Here is a 20,369-nt window from a genome sequence, read left to right on the forward strand (position 1 = left end):
GGCTTGTATAGGAAGTGCACACGCAAAGTGTGTCAGGACATGTCTGATTACAAGCACATTAAACCACACGGCTCCGATTCCGAACGACTCCGGACGACTCCGAACCACTGCGAACGACTCCGGACGACTCCGACTTCGGACGACTCCGGACCACTCGGGACGACTCCGGACGACTCCGGGTGGCTCCGAGCGATTCCGGACGACTCCAGGCGACTCGGAACGACTCCGACTCCGGGCGGATCTAGTGGTTCCATTTTGCCGGAGTCGGAATCGAACTAACAATTCGTGGGTGCGCTCCAGAAGAGCTACATTTAATAAAAAAAAACGAGTAATCAAATGTAATTTGAACGAAAATCGCAAAATTCGACTTACGCGGATTCCTCGGAAACGCACAAACCGCGTAACTCAGGAACAGACTGCATATCGGAGAATACTTGTACGTGTTTTTCCTATTAAGTTCGGAAGTACTGGAAATAGCTCCTTTTTTACATTGTGTTGTTAGAGGTTCTTTCGATACGTACATGTATATATATATTTTGTTACTTTTCATTTGTTTTAACTATATATAATGTAAGTAGTTCTCTCATTCTCATTCATTCGACTTCAAGTAGTAGCGCTTACACACCCACCCTTACATACTCGCACACGCACACTGAACCGTCCTCCTACGTCGAGCAACAAGTAAACGCACGGTAGGATTTGATTTACACCCTCACTCAAACGCTTAATCCTCTGCCTGTCTTCTCGTTCTTTGCTAGCAGTATAACGCTCAAAATGTACAAAAACAAAGCCATCTTCACTGTTATCCACGACCGATTATTGATGTAATACGTAAGCAAACGCAAGGATAAAACTATACATCGGAAACACTGCTTTAAAGTAATAAAATGCATCCCTCTCTCCTCCTAAAGCTCTTGCCCTTTTCACTCGTCGGATTGGATTCCTTGTGAGATAATTTACTCTTCCCCATAGGTAATCCCTGCCCGCCGGAGGAGACGCGATGTGTCTTTTCGTCCGCATCAATATCACTCTTACCTTCCTGCATCGTCCTGCATTTTCCCCTCTATTCTGCCTCCGCATGGTAGTGATTTGGCTACTGAGTTCTTGGAATTTGCATGATGCACTTTGAATCCTTTTTGCACTAACTTAAAGTATTCACCTGTGTCGTAATTAACATTGTATACATTTTGCATGAAATTTTGCTAATGAAAAGATCAAATTTTCCGTGTGTCTCTCCTCCTCTGTGCAGCACTGTTACACCGAACAGTCCCCTGTGCTCCTGTACGATCGTATTACATTTGGCTAGTTTTATACAACGTTTATCTCTACATCAGGTGTTAATTGAGGGGTGTCTTTTTAGCTCTGGGAGCACCCTGGGATGCAGCAGGATTCCTCTTCCTCCCCCCTTTGCTTTATCGTCAATCGTTTGAGTGTGTTTATCTTTAAGCTAACATTCCCTTACGTCTTAGTCGTTTCACAGTCGTAGTATTTCCCCGGCACACCTCAAAACGAACTGCAAATAAAAATAAGCGCGGAGCGCCTCACATTACTCCGCATAACAACACTTTACTTTTCTCTCGCTTCTCTTAGCGCTTAAAGTTATGCTGCAAATTAGTTATCGCTATCTTACACCAATTGTGTGTGTGTGTTAGTGGCTCGCTGATCATACCTTCGGTGTGCGAGCCGCGAATGATCGGATTCGGCACAACAACAACAACAATTAAACCTGTACAATCTCATTTACCGTGCTCTTACCCGGTCTAGAGTTTTTGATGGATCGTTTCGCTAATTACACGTCTCCTCCGCCGACCATTTCGATAGCCTTCGGTATGGTTTGAATGGAGAGCAGAAGGTGGAGGGGTTTTCCTACTGCCCAGCATACCCTTGCCAAACGTCGTCACAGGCGCTTGGTTTGGTTATGATTTTGTGGGTTTCTATTTGCCCATCTCTCCATATACTCCATACGGAATAACAATAGAATCGCCGAGCAAAGCGCTACCGGTGCCGGTCGACCCCACGGGGTTCACATAGCTGCAGAGCTTTTACACAGGTGGGTGTCATTTCTTCTTGATCCTTTGCGCTATCCATTCTAATCCCTGGTACAAGCTGAAAGCGAGAAAGCGTGGGAACGTGGGGTAAAGAATGGATTAGTGCAAAGTTCTAATGAATGCCGCCGTCGTGGTGGTGGTGGTGGTAGTTACCCTTCGCCCGTGAGCGCACAGCAGGACTGTATGTGCCACTGGTGGTTCTTGATGGAGGTAAGGTCTAATTGTTTGGAAATTTCAGCTGCACTCATCGAGTCTTTTAGATCCTGTGTGGGTGTGGGAGGTTAAAATAGAGAAATTAAGAAAAATTAAGCATACAAAAAGAGAGGAAAAAGAGAGAGCGCGAGTTTCACTTGCCTGCTTATTTGCGTACACTAATAAACTAGCCTTCGTTAAGTCTTCGTGCTGCAGCATTTTGTACAACTCCTCACGTGTCACCGCTAACCGTTCGCGATCGGTTGAGTCTATTACCATGATGATGAACTGGAATAATTGGGAATAAAAAAACAAATTACAAATTAAAATATTGTTAACCACGTGCGTCACTCAGAGTTTTAAAACGGCAACCCGGGGCCGTTGGTCACATGTTCGCAACCACTTAGTGGTCGCTATTTTTAACTCCCAGGATTTGATCACGTGCAGCACGTGGCTAGATGATCCTGACGACGACGACGACAACGACGACTTACCTCTGTGTTTGTGTAGTACGTGCTCCAGGCCGCCCGTAAGCTCTGCTGGCCGCCCAGATCCCACACGAGAAAGTGAATATTTTTCCACACGATCTGCCGGCATACCATAGGTGATGAGCGGGAGGAAACAGGCGCATGAAAAAAAGAAACAACAAACAATGGTTAGCATTTGCCAATGTGCTAGATAAGCGGCTTATGTTGCTGCTGCTAGTGCTCGGTGCATCGTGTGCGGTGTTTGTTAGGGGGAGAGCTTTTCAACCCCCTTTTTTAAAGTGCAAAAATGTATTTTAATATGTTTTTTTCTTTCTTCTTCTTTGAAACGATGTTATGTGGAGCTTCTAAACCTATTGAAAGGAGTAATTGGAGTAATTGTGTCGAACGCAACAGCAAATTGAGCACAACCGAAATTACCTCCTCCACGTTCGATCCAATCGTTGGGCTGGTGTGGACGACTTCGTTCATTAGAAACTGGTACAGGATGGTTGTCTTGCCGGCATTGTCCAAACCCACCATGACGAGCTTGTGTTCTGCGGGGTTTCAGAAGAGAACAATAAAAAGGATTGTTTGTTACTATGAAAAGTATTTTTACTGCAAAATGATACATTTGATGACACTATGACTTGACGCTTGTAGAGCAAATAGAGTTGGTAGGCAGATAACCGGAATCGCCGCTCACTGGCAGTAAAGGTAATTCACACGTCATAAATTAAACATGCTTGCTTTACGAGCTACGACAGTGCAGCACTTTACAGGGGTTTTGAGGGGTTCCAATACTTGTAGGATACTGTCATGATTCTTTCTTACACCAAATACACTTTTTCCAGATAGGAATTGGACTTTATGGCAGCTTTTTTGGACAAATCCAGTAGGAAGTTACAATAAGTTTATCCAAAACCCTTCACATAACGTACATTTCCAATAAGAAAGAGTCAAACAAGTATCCCACAGCTGTGGGAACCCTTGCAAAAACCCTGTAAACATCTCCTATGGAAAGGCTTCCTACTACTACATGCAAACGGGCAAACATTGGTGCAATGAGTGAAGTTTCCCCACCCCCCCAAAACTGACCGCGACATCAGCAGCAGCAGTAGCAAAATCACTATCGCCGTCGGTGAGTCAACGTCAAAACACGAAAGAGTTGTTTTTAATCTCCTTTTTTTTTGCTGGCGCTGAGCGGTGCGCTAAGAGCGTTAAAAAACCGCCCTGACTGTCGTTCACAACAGCTTCTAACTCTTTCGAACCCAACTCAAAGCCACGTCGTTGTTGTTGTGGTGTGGTTTAAAACGGTGAACCTTTACCCGTCCACTGTTGGTCCCTTCAAACTGGTTCCAAGCGGCGTGGTTTTAGTAGAGAGCATTTGACCCGCAGCACATTACAGGCACAGCGTACAGTAACCGCTTGCACTACGCGTTTGCCACATTGCTTCGTGTTTGTCTGTGTGTAACCTGATCCACCAGCATAAGCTGCACCTTCGAAATCCGCCCGAAGGGTGAAAGACCTTCACAAGCTTAGAACACATCTATCTGTAATTGTCAATTAAAGCTGTACCATATAATGCTGCATTTCGGGGATGCTCCGTCCTACGCAGCATCGTACAGAAAGTGCTCTCGGTTTACTGGGAGGCATTACATTACAGCCCGGTAGCCCGATGACGAGGGACCGGCGGCGAGCAGTTCGTTTAACGCTCGATCGACCGTGACATTACATCAGATTATTCTCGTGCATGTGTCTTTTTTTTTGCTTTTAGCCAGCTCACGCCGGGACCATTAGACCCGACCGTTGCCGATGGTACATTATCCCACGCATGATCGTACCAAGTGTGTGTGTGTGTGTAGCGATCGAGAGGGATATTATCCAGCTGAAAATGATGCCATGCAACTGTACCCCACACTCTCTTGAACGTAGTTGAAGTAGAGCAGAGAACATTTAAAAGCTACCATCACGAGGTCGCTCTCGAGTTGAGGCATGGCACAACACACTCGCCTCGATCTTGATGATTGAGATGGATATCTCCATCTCTTTTGAACGCAGAAGGGTTGGTCAGGGTCTACTACTACCCCCATTCGGCTCAAGCTCATTACGCGACAGGTCACTCCTCTTTCCCTCACTGCGCACCATATCTGTAGGCTGACACCGTGGCTGACTCAGCTCAGGCAGCTGATTTTGGGAAGGTGGTGACCGATGGTGAGGCACATATTTGTCACGAGCACGAGTCGAAATGGGTAGGTAAACGTGTGGGACACGGGAGGGGAGGCGCGCACCGAGTAGTCGTTGCTGGAAGTAATTTATTTTAATTTAAATAATCACAGCGCAAAGCCAATTGTACCGGTGCACGGTTTCGCACGTATTTGGATGAAAGTGTCCGTGTGTCCGCGTGTGTGTGTGAGTATGAAATCACGGATCTACAAATCTGCATACTTTGGAGGGTGAAAGTTAAAGCTTTATTTAAAGCTGAGGATTATGTTTAGCGTAATTGGTTCGCTTTGGAAAGCGTTTTGATGGGTAGTAGACAGTTTAAGATGAAATTCCGTCAAGAAATGGCACATAAAGTAAGATTTGTGGCAAACATAAAGCCAATTCGTCCGGCTACCGAAAAAGAGAAGAAAATTCGCATAAAAAAAGTGATAATTGATGTTTAATACTAATAAACCTAATCGTATCCAACGTGTATCCGCAGTTCTCCCCCAAAACCAACAAGGATGCTGATTGCTACCGCACAAAACAAATTAATAGCTTTTTAATGCTCCACCGGGTGGGGGCTCGCTGGCATTAGCATCACTAAATCAAACCACACACATACACGGACACACTCCCGATGGGTTCGTGTGCTCGCACGCTCTGGCCAAATCATGCTTTATGTAACGGCTAATTGATTTATCACATCCAAACGACACCGCCGGGGACGGACGGGCCCCCCTCAATCCGGTGGTGCGAAGGCTCTTGATGAAATGTTTAAAATAAAATCGGTCCGCTGTGTGTTCGAAACAAGAGCACATTACGTAGGCTTCGCCAACCACGCCAAAAACGCAACTGTGTGGCTGCTGACCTCCTTTTGCGTGCTGCTTCGCGACCAGCGGTGATCGATTTTTTGTGCTTCCCTACTTTATGCCTGCGGCCGCGCATCGCTCAACCTCCCCACGTGCGTGCGTGCGTGCGTGCCAGCGATAGGTTTTTGGGATCTGCTTGGGGTCACGTTTTACTGATGCGCTTTAAAGTGAGGATTAATTTGTTTGTATCTGCCAAACCGCGCAAAAGAGCGATGCTGGAAGGGCTTAGGTTCAGTGAGTACCTACAAATACAAAAAAAGAGATAAAACATTAATTACATACTTTGACCTGCTACTACAGTGGCAGCAGATAAATGGCCACCACTCACTCTCCCTCCCCCCAACCGTAAATTGATGGTTTCACTTTTCAAAGTGACCTTCGCAAAAGTTTTAAAGTTCGTCGGACGAGTTTGTCAAAGCGGAACAACAACAAGCAGAAATACGCACCCACCCGGAACTGTGGCGAGGTAGTGAGGGTTGGGGAAAATTATTTGAGTGGCATGTGCTGTCGTTTTTTGTTTGGCCAAATCTCTCTCTCTATCTGTTTCTCAATAGGTTGACAGCCAATAGCCCCAACGTTAGCCAACAACAAGCACAACCATGAACACTGCCACCATTGGAGGAAACCTGTTGATGTGTGTGCGTTTTTTTACGTTGCAGGTTGGCACTAATCCAACGGTTTTTTGGGGGAAAGAATGGACCACCTTTTCGATGCCGGAACAAGCATTCAAAACCTTAAGCATAACTCCCAGATTAGCCTTCCCGGAAGGACACGGTGCCGTTTCTTAAACTGTCTGGTAAAATGGTTCGTAGTTCACCTCGCTATGCATCCAACCGTCTTTCTGATTGGTTTCATGCTGATGATTTATTATTATTTCAGCAATAGTGATGTTTGCAAAAGAAGACATTTATCATCCTTATCACACTCATCTCAGATCGATAGACAGTGGAATTGCACATCATACTTTGCCAACGACTATGCCCCTAACGACTCATTAACATTCCACCGGCTTCTTGGATCCAGCTATCTAACCATCGCCTACTTTAATCAACAACTCGGGTTCACTAATCGGCAACATAGCTTTCAACATAATCCGTTTCTCTTTCTTACATTGCGTTCGAACACTGTTTACATGGCCGGCCCCCTCCCTGCTAGTTCGGTGGCCAAGCACCCCCAAAAGTCCTACTACCTACAAACGAACATTTCGTTGTATGTTTGCAGTACCAGTACATGATAAGCGTGTTGGGTGCTGGCACACGGGAAAGAAGGCGCCTAACATGCTCCCTCTCTATCTCTCTTCGTTTGATAAGGGTGATGAGTAGTGGTGGGTAATGTTGGCTAAAATCCGGAGTAGACTCCAATACGATCGATTTCGGATCCGACTCCGGAAAGTAGGTCCTCCCAGCAATATCCGGAGTCGTGCGGAGTCGTTCGGGATCATCCGGAGTCGTCCGGAGTCGTCCGGAGTAATGCAGAGTAGTTCGGAGTCGTCCGGAGTTGTCTGGAGTCGTTCTGAGTCGTCCGGAGTCGTCCGGAATTGGCCGGAGTCGTCCAGAATCGTTCGAAGTCGTTCGGAGTCGTCCGGAGTCGTCCCGAGTAGAAGTTATTCTGAGTCGTTAGGAGTCGTTCTGACTTGTCCGGAGTCGCTATGAGACGTCGGAGTCATCCGGAGTTGGCCCGAGTCGTCTGGAGTTGTCCGGAGTCGTTGGGAATCGGAGTCTTCCTGAGTCATTGGGAGTTGTTCGGAGTCGTCCGAAGTCGCCCGGAGTCGTCCGAAGTTACCCTGAGTCCTTCGAAGTTGGAGTCGTCCGGAACTGTCCGGAGTCACCGGAATCGTTCGGAGTCATCCAGAATCAATTGGAGTCGTTCGGAGTCAACTGGATCATCATCATCATCATCACAACTTCGGACGACTTCGGACAATTCCGGTCGTATCCAATCGGCTCTGGACGACTCTATACGACTCCGAACGACTCCCGATTCCGGATGAGTCCGAAAAACTCCGGACAGCTCCGTACGACTTCAGACGACTCCGGGTGGAACTAGTGGTTCGGATTTTGCCGGAGTCAGAATCGGACCAACAACAACGAGAGTCGGATCGGAGTCGTGGGTGCGCTCCAAAGAGCACATCTCTAGTGATGAGCCCGCGACTCACTGACTAACACACCGGATGAGGATATAGAGAGAAGGGGAGGGGATGGTGAACGAAGCAAAACCGAAGAAGGAAAAGCAAATAGTAACGATGTTTTCGATGATGATGGTGATGCACCCGTCGGCCGTGATCAAGAGCAAAGACCTTTCACTAGGCGGTGAAGAAAATGGACGTAGTGTAACCGACGGTGAGGAGGGGGGGAGCAGGGGCTCCCATTCTCACAAATGTAGGCCAGTGAACGATTTCATTGTCGTGTTGCAGCGTGCGGAACGGATGATGACGACAACACCCTCGAGGAGGAGAAGGAGCAGAGCGAACCAAGATGCTTACCTTCGTTGCCGAATAAGCTCCAGATTTTTGCAAACAGTAGCCCCATTTTGATGATGTTGTGTGCGTCGTCTTCGTCGTTGTCGTTGGTGACTTCAATCCCGTGTGGGCTTTCTCTTCCTCTCCCTCTCTATCTCCTTGGGCGGATGTTGCTCTACCACAAGCACAGTAGCACAAGGAGGCTGTGGCTGACTGCGCTATTGTATTGTTGCCCTTTTTATTTTTTCAAACATTTGCTGCCATTAGAGGCACAAACACACACACAAGATAGGACACACTCAGCAGATACACATCCGCGTAAGGACAATATCCTGCGGCCGTCTCGAGGGACGCTTTAGCACTGGCATTCCGCACGACACCTGCAGCGTACGGGAATCCTTACAATGGATGCCATCGTCACACGGCCATATTACACACACACACACACACACTGTTGGGGCTTCTGTGGAGCTAAACGAACACGAGACAAGCTGCTGCCTGTGTCCGTCTATGTGTGCTTTTGCACTTGTTGTTTTCGCTGGTGCGTGCTTCCTTTCCACTGTTGCTGCGCTCCCTTTCCCCTATCCACACCTTCTCGACTTCATTGAAGAAGCAATCATTAAAGCTGGACACACACACATACACCCAGACACACAGCAATACACGTGCACACGAGCGAAAGTGTTTTGTTGTTGTTGTTTGTAGTTGCTGATTTCTTTTCCTTTCGGTTCGTTTTCACTCTAATTGTTGTTTACTCGCACGTTTTCGCCCACTCCTTCTCCTGCTTCTTCTCCGCTGGAATCAAGGTGCGTGTAAGTGAGCTTCTCACTTTTTTTTGCAATCGTTCCCCTTTCCCTTCCCGAGCTGTTCCCCCTAGCCCGTGACCTTTTGCCTGCTTGCTCAGAGACGTTGTTGCCAAGCCCGGATGTTGATGAACCGGAGCAAATCTGGTCTTTGCCGTTCCAAGAAATGGGTGACGAAAGTTCCACCCCACACGGTTGGCAAACACAAAATAAACTTCGAAAGAACACCACCCTGACCTTTACACAGCTGGGCTGCCGCGGATGACGGTTTCGTAGGGCAAGCGAGTGCAATCTCGGGCTGCTGCTGCTGTTGCTGCTGTGTACGTGGAGGCGACGGACACAGCACGACGGCAGGCTGGATTGTAATTGTATCCGGGTGGCTGTGTCTGGCAGTGCGGTGCCACCCACCTACTGTGACACGTTGAATAGACTACCTTTCCCCTCCCCTCCGTACGGTGAACAAAGATCACGGGAATGCTGTACGATTATCAGCACAGAAGATAAACATGGTAACGCACACACACACACACACAGACTAATGAGACACCTTTGGCCACACACTTTTTTTCACGCAGCTCACGTGAAGAAACGGGTTTTATCTGCACCACACGGCGACGGCACGCACGAACTCACTTACGGGGCACGTACGCACGAAGTGCACGGAAAAGTATTATAAAATAGTTTCGTTCCAAAATATGGACCAGTTTCACCAACACAACACGCACACTGGCAGGCGCTCGCGAAACTTTGCTGCTGCACACGGTGGGGCGTCTGACGTTTACTGAAGCCGCGGCTACACGTGCGCACCGGACGAGGTTGGTAGACACGAGCAAAACATTATTCATGGAAGTGAGAAATTGAGAGAGATTGTGAGAAAAAGGTGTGAGAAAAAGCAATTTTAAATTTTAACATTAAAATCATGCCATTTTTGACTCTTGTTTAAATATAGGGCGCTACAACCACTCTGCGGCCTTCACTTGTTGTAGCTTTAGCCAAAATCGCTCATGATCTCGTACCTTCGTCTCCGCTTCTTCTTTGGTACAACAACCGTTGGCACCAGTACCACTAGTGGGTTTGGCTTTGAATAACTTATTGATTTACCGATAACAGGATGGTCTGTTCTATGTCAGTCCTCAGTTTAATAATGGATTTACGAGAGGAAAGTTGGTTATGTTACCGCAGGACTCCACACAACATAACACGGAGCGCAACATAACAACCGATAGCTACCAAACGCTTCAGAAAACGCTTCTTTACTGGTAACATGTTTTGAATATCCTTAGTAGGCCGCTGATTTCTCGTAGAAAAGCTACCAACCTACTGTGATGACCGACAGTTAATGAAACGATTTACCTCTTTTCCCAAGGGTTTTGTGAAGCGTTTGGCAGCTGTCAGTTGTTATATTGCGCTCCGTGTTATGCTGTGTGGAGTCCTGCGGTTAGAAACCAATGTTAGTCGTTGTATCGACTTACTCATTTTCCTTCCACACATACGGAGCCAAAAATCCTTCCAAGCGAATTTACTGTCTACTGGTACTTTATTGATGCTAGCTGTCAGCTTTGCCCGTCGGTAAACAGGTTCTTGTAGGTGAACTACTTTCTCAGGCTATAGAATGACCAGTGACGGCCAGCATCCTTGTGTGAAACTCAGCAAGATAGGTGAACTCTTGTCGACTGCAACACAAATGAAGGTTTTCCAACCACAAACAGTAGAAATCATCTCATTCCATCTTGTAGGGAAAACCTTACATTGGTTTAAAACCCTGTGGTTGCAGCAAATGTTTCTTATTGCTCGGTACAATATGAGAACACTGGTTGAAATTCGATTCCCTGCCAACTATTGATTAGTTTTTAGTTGGCACGTTTTTTCGTTACAAATCTAAATCTGAAATTTTTCTCAATAGGCCATAAGATTTTTTGTTTAAAAAAAAAACTCGAGTATCCATACAACTACATGTTTTTTAATTCTTTCGTTGAACTTTCGGCGAATTCATTCTAGCGTTCAACTAAAAATCGTACAATAATTAAATTATGACGGTATTTGATCGCGAGTTTCAAAATTGTCACAAATATCTGATTCACGTGTATGGTACACTTCAGTGCGCATTTGCTTGATGACGAAACTTGTGCGCCAGTTTTCTTGCAATGTGCGTTTGAAAGTAAACTGTTTTTTCTCAAATAAAATCTTCTTGAAATAGAGCATTGTTGCAAAATTCAGCATAAAAACAACTTAGAATGTCGTTATAGTGCTAAAAAATGAAATAAATTGCCAATATAAACAGCAATAACTGTGCAAACAAATCACTCCACAGAAACCAAGGTGTATAGAGAGCGATTTTAGATTCGAGCACCGGCTGACAGGCGGCGCATATTCGGGCAGATATGCTGCTTGCTGGATATGGTAATGTTTGTTGTTTTTTTCTCTTCTCTCGGTCCACAGCACAGATGCGTACCAGCATAAACTAAAAACTGTGCAATAACTGTGTAGGGAAAGTGTGCGGTGCTTCTAAGTGAGTGATATTATCGAAACTATAACAATTTGTGCGGTCATAAGCACGTGTATCGTGTAGCGCTGCCCGGTGTGTGGCGAGTTGTTGGAGGAGTGCAGAAAGCAAAACAATTCCTGTTTGTGCCTGTTTTGCAACCCATCCTAGCATGCCTGTGCCGATGCAGAACAGTGCAGTGAAGTTGTTGAATGTAGCAAAAGTGTAGGAAAAAGGGGATGAGTAGTGCGGTGCTTAAAAGATAATCCGCGGCAAGGGTAATGAATTAAATAAGAAACAAAGCTTCATAGTTAATGTAGATAAGACAACATTGATTGATGATAAGAGGGAAAAAGAAACAAAACAAACCAATTGATCGGGCTGTATGTGTGTGTGTCTATGCTGTGGAATGGATTGGTGTAAAATTGTGACTCCAAAATTGAATGCGGCATCATCAGTGCGGGGTCAATGAAAAGTGAGTTGTTTCTTTGAAAAATACACAGCCAAAAGTGCATCAAACATCGAATGCGCGACGCTCCTTTCTTCAGCTTGATTGACGGGGTAGGTACACTTAATTTAAGGTTCAAATGAATGTTGCTTTTTCCCTACCTCTCTACCAGGGCCCCATCACTGCATTAGACAGCTGTACAACCGGGATGCAATAAACAAAAAACCTGATAGCATAAATTTCCGCATAAAACAACATTCAGTACGCAAAGAAAAGGGGGAAATGTGTGTGAGCATACGTTTCCAAAAAAAAAAGGGAAAATAAAAACGCACCGGATACGTTCGTGCCTCGTGCGCTGGTACAATTAAACGTTCCTCTTGTCTACTTCCCCTCTTTTCCGCCGAATGCATCTCCGACGAATGCACTTTGTTTAAAATTGTTAAATAAATACACCCGAATATACACTCACACCCTCCCCAAAAAACACCATTTCCATACCAACGGAATGTGTGTGTGTGAAAGGTTGGCAAGTTCAAACGAAATGTGGAAATGCATAGGACAGACCTTGCCTCAAACAAGAACGGCAGCTGATGTAAACTTGTTAATCACAGAAATAACACTTTCCTTTGCGTAAACAACCAAAGTCGACGCGGGCGCAACGCAAGCCGCCCAAGCCACGTGTGCGCTCTTCCCGGCTTTTTGGACCGTGGGACCTCCACTCCACAGGGTGGGATGCACTTTTTTTTGGGGGAAGAAAAAACTGTTTTCCAAATAAACAGAAACACGCAGAATTGACTAGAATTGAGTTGAGGTTGAGCAGAACGAACGAACGACAGGTGCCACTGGAGAGGGGGACAGGCAGTGGAGGTGGTGTGCAGTTGGAGGCCCCTTCTCGGTCCGTAGAATTGCACTGCAATCGTTGTTGTTGACGTGACGATAACCTTTTTCTTGGCAACTGCACACGTACACCCTACTGTGGCCAATTTCCACGCGATTTCATCCATGGGAAGTCGCGTTTTCCCGTGGACGCCTCATTTGCGTTTCGGACGAAATCCGTGGCTGATTTGGTTGAGCTCTTGCCTGTACAGCACACACACACACACACACACAGAATGCAGCCCCATCAAGGACGGCGAATGATGATGATGAGTCTCTTGTTATGATGTTAAAAAATTGAACAGAAAAAAGCGACTCATTCGGGAAACATTTCCTGTCATCCATTCAATCGTGGTTAATCATCGCATCGCATTAAAGCGTCGCTGGAAACCGGCTGAAACCATGGTGTACCCTTCAATTGTACGATGACGGGGCCGTTTTGAATTGCAGTCTATGAAGTAGTGTTGGTAGATTCAGGTTTCGGAAGATTCGAATCCCTAGAAAGATTCGATCGCATCGGATCCCGTTTGTAGGGTTTGAATCCCTAAAAGATTCCTTTGCGATTGGGATTTGATTACGATTCGGTTGGGATTGGGATTCGTTTGGGATTCGATTGGGATTCTGATTGGGATTGCGATTCAATTGGGATTCTGATTGCGATTGCGATTGAATTAAGAGGCTGTCCTCGAAATACGCTATTAATGGGGACCGAGAGAAACCACGTATCTCTAATTTCGGAAGTCGAATCACGCAATTTTCAGTCAAAATATAGCAAATGTTCGTGTAATGTAGCATTTAATGAGAAGTTATAGTCACTAAATAATTTTAATATTGAAGAAAGGTTCGCGTCGGAGATCTGTACTAATTATAATGTAAGTACTGCAAAGTTAAATAATTTGGAGTAAAACAGAATGGCCTCTTATTCCAGATTTAACTAATTCACCCCCCCCCGCCCCTCCAAATGCTGCAAACTAGAATAAAACGCTGTACCACATTGGGATTGGGATTCAAAGATTCGAATCCCATCCAGGATTGGTATTCGAAGATTCGAATCCCTTCTGAGATTCATTTTCCCCATCACTACTACGAACTCATCTTTTTTGCACATGCATCCTCTTTCCCTCCCTTCAAAAAGGTAAATAAATTGTATGAAAAAGTTCTCTTTTGCCTATTGAAGCATCATAATGGAGTATTAAAATGATTAAAAATATAAAATTAAAACAAATCCCATTTATGTGCTATTATTTGTGCCAGTTTTAATGCCCCTATACAGGTATATGTAATACGCTTACGCAGAAGGTAGGGAGGGGGGGGGGGAGGGGCACTTTCACTCACAATTAAACACACATCGCTCAAAGCATAATTAATTCATCCGCTTCGGTAACACTTAATTGTGTGACTAACGTTGCTACGGGTAGCGTACATAGAAGTGAGCGAAAAAAAAAAACAAAAAACAAAAAGCAGATCATAATTTTCCAATGTCAAAAAAGCTTCAATCACACGGGGGGGACGGCTCTGATTGTGACTGACAGAAGCGAGCGGGTATTAAATTTAATTAAATGTTTCGCACACATACATTAAATTGTGCTAAATTAACCAAACGAGATACCAGTTCGATTTTGGCCATGTGGTGGTGAAGCTTTATGATGCATTTTGTGGGGGAAAGGATGTGGGGTACACACTCGGAGAGATAAATATATTTAATACCCAAGCTCTGATAGCCATCAATATCAATTCCACTGCGGCAAGCTTGCATGTAAATGTTACAAGTACAATTAAACACACACAAAAAATCAATGCTGTCCATTGTAAGCGAGCTCATAAAAGCTCATAAAGTGCTCTTGCTACAACACACACACAACATTCAATTCTCATTTATAAATGAATGTTAGCCTGCACTTGCAAAACAAGAAGGCAGAGATCGGCACCTGTCACGGTCTCGTCTATCGGGCGTTTCGATCGACCGGGAGGCGCACTGCAACACTTCACGCTGATTTATGTGCCTGTGCTGTACGGTATGCACAGATTAACCATGTTTCCGTGTCCGTGCGATCATGACAAACAGCCCCCGAACGCTGGGTCACTCATATTACCCCCCCCCCCCGCGCACTGGCACTAATCGAATGCGCATTAAAACAGGATAAAAAAGGTCACCTGGTACACACACACCGTATAACGTTTAGCATACGCAAACAAATCAACCAAGATGATGATTACAGGAGACACCTCCAGGAGCACTAGCATTGGAATGGAAAGGGTTTTTGTTTTTGCAATTGGCGAAGCGATAATGCATCGCTTTTCACGGTGTTTCTAATGCCAAACACTCTCACAGCACAAGTGTTCGATCTCGATCTAAGGAAACCAACGGCACACGATCGGCCCATGTGTGTGATTGGTGACCGGTTTTGTGCCGGGAGTCGACGAGCCAACTGGCGGAAATAACTCGCCGTGCAAATCTTCGCCCGATCTTCAAGGCGAGCCAGTGAAGATCGTAAGCAAAGCTTGCGGTTGACTCATGACACTCCGCTGTGGTGTCCACCCGCTGGTGTCTATCAGTACTTTATGGTCGGTTTGGTAGTCATTTTGTGTGTGTGTGCCACAACATTGTGCCACAACACGGCGCAGACATTCCACCTTCTTGGCGCATTATCATCATCATCATCGTCATCATTGATCGTCGTCTTCATTGGCACATTATTGATTCGTGGTAGAAAATGTGTCTCACCCCAATCGGAAATGCCTTTGCTCTCGGGGTCTATGGAAAATCGTACCGTTTCACAGCGGTGAAGGATAAAATATTGTATCGTGGCCGATCGGCGGACCCCATCGACCGGGCGGCGCGCGGTTTGCGTGGCGAATGATTAATGCATTAATCATCGGCTGGGGTTTGTGGAGTGAGAAGCTGCAGAACGAACGGGATTAAATGTACTTTCGTGCCGTGATCGGTACCGCGCGGAATTGCTTCGTGCCGATCTTAGCCTCGGCCGCGAGAGGGTCGTGGTTTTTGTTGCTGTTGCCCCATGTCCACCGAGATGAGTTGCGCCCCCCTCCCGCACGGGCAGCGTTGCATCACTCCGAGCACAAATGGTGCACGGTATGTGCTGCCAATTTGCTGGTTGGCGTGATGGTTAGGGCCACTGTAGGAGGAGGTGTGAAGGGGAAAAGGCTTTTTGCTGGTATCGTGATTAATTCTAGTTTTTCTCCCACCTTGCCATCAGTTCATTTGAAGCTGCAAGAGCTCCTCCAGTTGTTCCCTTCGGGGTTTCTTCTTTTCTCTCTCTGTGTTGCTACTCTGATGAAGGCTTCTCTACACAGCTTATAGTTTTTTTTGTTGGAGGACGGCAATCAAAATTTTGAGCGGAAATTATGCATATCGGATCGGTTAGTTGAATCTCTTACAAATGCATTTTTGTCACCGTTTTTTTTGGTATATCGGGGAAGGGTCGGATGGTTGGACATCGTAACCGTAGCGAAATCACGACTCCATGATGGGGTTTGCGAGTACGAGCGTTACTTCAGGTGCGATTGCGCGCTGACGGTTTGCGATTAGAGGCCCTTTTTTGCTACTTTTAGTGCCTTAAAGAAGACGAGGTTGGGGCTTAGTTGCCATGTAATTTGTTTTTTTCCTTCTTCGTTTCAGTGCTGCACACTGATCGTTGATGGTCTTATTGGAAGTTCATAATTTCGGCGTCACTTCACGAATGTTTTGGATGTTATTTCGTTCCAATGCTGAAAACCTTAAACGGTAGATTGGGTTATGGTTTTACCCTTAATTTTAAAGCCTAAGATGATAGCCTTGCTGTTGTTATGGAATATTCGTTATTTAAAAGGTCCTATGCATTAATTCGTTCTTGGCCGGGTGTGTTTATGTCATGCCTTTGGGATGGGTTTTTTGGGAAGTTGTGCGAAGTGGTTCTGGGAAGCAAATTTTCCAAGAATGTCCCAAGAAAGCGACACGAGCATAAATGCTTCGTCGTTCATCATTTTAAGTAGGGATTTAGGAAATGTAGGAATTTTGTCTAATCTCGAATCCATAAAATATCTACCCAGCTTCTTAAGTTTTTTGGAGAATGTCATTCAAACATCTTTTGTCAGACCAATTCCAGATACTAAGGACGCAATAGAGTTTCATAGCCTTGAGATGTTTGATCTATCAGAAGAAATCATACCTTGTCATTTCTTGTGTATAGCCTTTCAGAATTGTATTCCTTCAATATTATTTAGAGGCTTTTGCACAACGCTTGTTAGAACATAGAAAGTCTCTGATGCATAACAACTTTTGTGTCTACAGTTGTGTACTTAACCATCAAAGACTAATACTGAAGGTAATATCAGTAGGTAATATCTGGAATTTCTGAGGACCATAATTGCTTGACCCGGCAAACGCTTCTGCATTCCTTTTATAATGTATATTTGATTGAATTCCTCAAAATCTTTATGTAAAAAGGATGTTCCTGTGCTTAATTCCTACCCCAAATACTCCCATTCTTGCTTGCAGATAAACTGATGTGTCTCAGTATCAGTTTGCAACCACTGAACTGAGGTATCATCCACCTCGCAGCAGGAAAATAACTGTTTCAAGCTACAAACATGAAAATGAAGAAATAATTAAACCCTATTAAATATCTCAGGATCCTCTCCAACTCTTCCTAACAGACCTAAAACAAATCCCAGATTTAATTTCATTCAACCAATCAATCTAAATCTCCACAGTCCATTAATACCCAGGGACACCAGATACCTATGGGGCCCGTACTAAACCCTCGTCTTCCTGCCTTTCAACTCCCATAATGTTGATTTCTCTCAGCTCGCTCAGCTGTTGAAGAGATGCGTGCGCCGTACCCCGATAATCCATCGCCATTCGCACAATGGTACTTCTACAGCAACACAGTTCTCCTGTCTGTAACCCAACACCCATCACCGGAGTTCATCAATCCTATCGCAATCCCCGGGAATGCACCCGTACGGAACAATTAGCCTCTCCAAACGACGAAGCGAGCGTGGAGTTTCGTTCGACTCGTTCCGCTCGTCGTCGATGAAGAGACTCGGTGTCACTCGATACACAGATACAGGGCGCACGGTGTGCAAATGCAAGTGCCCTAGCAACCGAGTAGTGACGGGATTTGGCTCCGAAGATGTTCTTCGCACTAGAGAAAAGCCACTCCACTTGCTAGAAGAATGCCCCCGTTTTTTTTTTTTTTTTTGAAGACTAACAAACGCCGCGCTGGGATGAGCTTTCGAGGCGCGGAAATGGTTTGTGGGCCAACCGTTTTCGTTTCAGCGCTCCCGCGGGTTTCCCCTTCTCGGTGTTCATTACACAAACAAAAGTGGCTAAGTAATTTCTCTCCACTCTCCACACATTTCCTTTCCATGCAGAAGGTGGAACGCGTCTTCGCTGCTTTTTCCGCTAACCTTGATTGCGCCCTGTGCAACCGCGGGCGCAGGTCACGTATCGCCGTACCACACGCGCACACATGCATACGAAATAAAATCCAAAATCAGGCCACTGCACATGCACATAGCAGCAGCAGCACGGGATGGTGAGACCACCAGGGCGAATGTAACGCTCATCCCGGAAGGTAGAAGACACAGATTGGAGCAACAAGGTTCACCGTTCTTTGCTAGCTTCCTTGCTCCTGCACACGTGAAAAGGGAGGACGTAAAATTGGACGAGAAAAATCCATTCTCGCAAGCGCTTCCATTTATCCATCATTTGCTCTGGGGCGGTGGCCCTGGTTGACGGTGGATGGGCAGCCTCTCCTTTATTCTTTTATGGCGACCACGTCCTTAGAACGTGTTACGCAAAAGCTAGTAAAGCGCGAAGTGATTCAGGCGCGCGTACAAAAGCGCACCGAGAAGAGAACGCTCTTGTCTTGCCTGGCCACCACCACCAAAATTCCCCCCCCCCCTCCATAAGGGGGGTGGGAGATGCGCTAGATCAAGCCTATATGGGTGCCGATATCAATAGCTGGCCGGGAGGAAGAGACGGTTGTTTGCACGTACCCAGCGTGGCGTCACCTTCACCGCTGCTGCACGGTGCTCACGCTTTGTCTGCTGCATGCCATGTGATTGGGCATATTCACTAGCCTCGAAAGAATATGCATCGTTTGCCGTGCCTGTGTCGTATGAAAGAAAGAGAGAGAGAGAGAGAGAGAGAGAGAGAGAGAGAGAGAGAGAGAGAGAGAGAGAGAGAGAGAGAGAGAGAGAGAGAGAGAGATAGCTAGAAAGAATCGTGTCCTCCTCACGGTTGCATCGAAGCGCGCACATAAGACAAAGTAAACGAAATGCAATCGATTCATAATCCGCGAAAAGTTGCCGCTTCCGATGCGCTGTGGAGGAAGCGAGCTCGGTCGGTCGTTTCGGTTCGCCGTGCCGGTTTGCGTGGCCGGCACAGTGCGCAGTGGGAAAGGTGGTTTCGGAATTGAAATCGACCCGCCTAGATAAAAATGGCGAGGTAAGGTAGCAAAGAAATAAACCGGAAAACTGGTGTAGATCGTTTGCGGGGCTTTAAAGCTCCCGTGGGATGTGCGGTGGTGTTCCTGGAGGGAGGGGTGAAAGGGGAGAAATAAACGGGAATAGAAGAACATGTGAATTACCGAACCGATGCTCTAGCAAATAGCGAAGAATCGTTCAGCTTCAAGAAAATGGTTTGTGTGGTTTTTTCTTTGGTGCGCTTTATATCCAAGCCTCAATTCTCAATCGCAATCTGTTTGAACAATCTTATGCTTGATTGTTGGTTTGTGAATAATATTTGTTAACATTGTATGGTTTGCTGGCTTTGCACACGACGAATTGTGTGGATTTTGAATCATGCTTCTAGGTTGGTAGAATCAAAGCACGCGAGTGGCATATATTTTCAGGTTCACATTGAAAATGCATCATCCAATGCTTCAGGATGCAGTAGCGATTCAATTTTGTGCAATTTGGTTTAATTGAGTGTTAGTGGCTCTATAATTGACACATTTTGTTGCGATTCAACTTACTAGTGATTCAAATTTCCACACTGACTCATTCTTTTCTTGATCAAACTACTAGTCTTGGTACCTAATAGCGATTATTTTCCTATTCAAATAACTCTTTGTAGTGACCTATAACTCATTTTTTGACATTTAACTTACAGACTCACTCACTTATTTTAACCCGATGGTGTCGATTAGTGACTGAATCTTTCCAATAACTCACGTTATTGAACACTCCTTGCATACTAGGGCCTCACTCTTTTGTGACACATCTCACTTTAAGTCTTCGTGTGAATTAACTCAGTATTTGTGCTCACTAGTGACTGATCACTCTTTTGTGGTTAAACTCACTGTCGTTGCCAACATGCAATTTGCTGTTTTGTCATTCAGAGTCTCGTTCTGAGTGAGTCACTAGTCGGCTCATAACACATAAGATTGTGCAGTTTAATTTCAGAATTGTATGCAAACATGCTACATTATATTTGCGACTTTAAGCTAGAAATCGTCGTAACAAAAACTTTGACAACAGATTAAAAGTATTTTTCATTTACCACAAAGGCGA

The 20,369-nt window shown here is 45.5% G+C and overlaps 2 protein-coding genes across 4 annotated transcripts in view; one reads left to right on the top strand and one right to left on the bottom strand.

Annotated features, from left to right (window-relative positions):
- Window positions 1-490: 490 nt before the first annotated feature.
- On the bottom strand, window positions 491-8,680 carry LOC120904778 (ADP-ribosylation factor-like protein 5B). Its single transcript, XM_040315115.1, has 6 exons — window positions 8,264-8,680; window positions 3,146-3,261; window positions 2,735-2,827; window positions 2,403-2,528; window positions 2,202-2,311; window positions 491-2,106 (listed from the first exon to the last, which is right to left on the bottom strand). The coding sequence occupies exons 1-6, from the start codon at window positions 8,307-8,309 to the stop codon at window positions 2,058-2,060; spliced, it is 540 nt and encodes a 179-aa protein (XP_040171049.1). The 5' UTR covers window positions 8,310-8,680; the 3' UTR covers window positions 491-2,057.
- Window positions 8,681-11,464: 2,784 nt separating this feature from the next.
- LOC120904775 overlaps window positions 11,465-20,369 on the top strand; it is a 157,248-nt gene continuing 148,343 nt past the window's right edge. Inside the window, exon 1 of one of the 3 annotated variants that reach the window (XM_040315109.1) lies at window positions 11,465-12,085. The gene's annotated coding sequence lies outside the window, so the exon portion shown is untranslated. The remainder of the gene's footprint in view (window positions 12,086-20,369) is intronic. The other 2 variants (XM_040315111.1, XM_040315113.1) reach the window with 2 other exon arrangements.

This window comes from Anopheles arabiensis, chromosome 3, assembly GCF_016920715.1.
Source record: "Anopheles arabiensis isolate DONGOLA chromosome 3, AaraD3, whole genome shotgun sequence".
In the NCBI taxonomy this organism is placed as follows: domain Eukaryota; kingdom Metazoa; phylum Arthropoda; class Insecta; order Diptera; family Culicidae; genus Anopheles; species Anopheles arabiensis.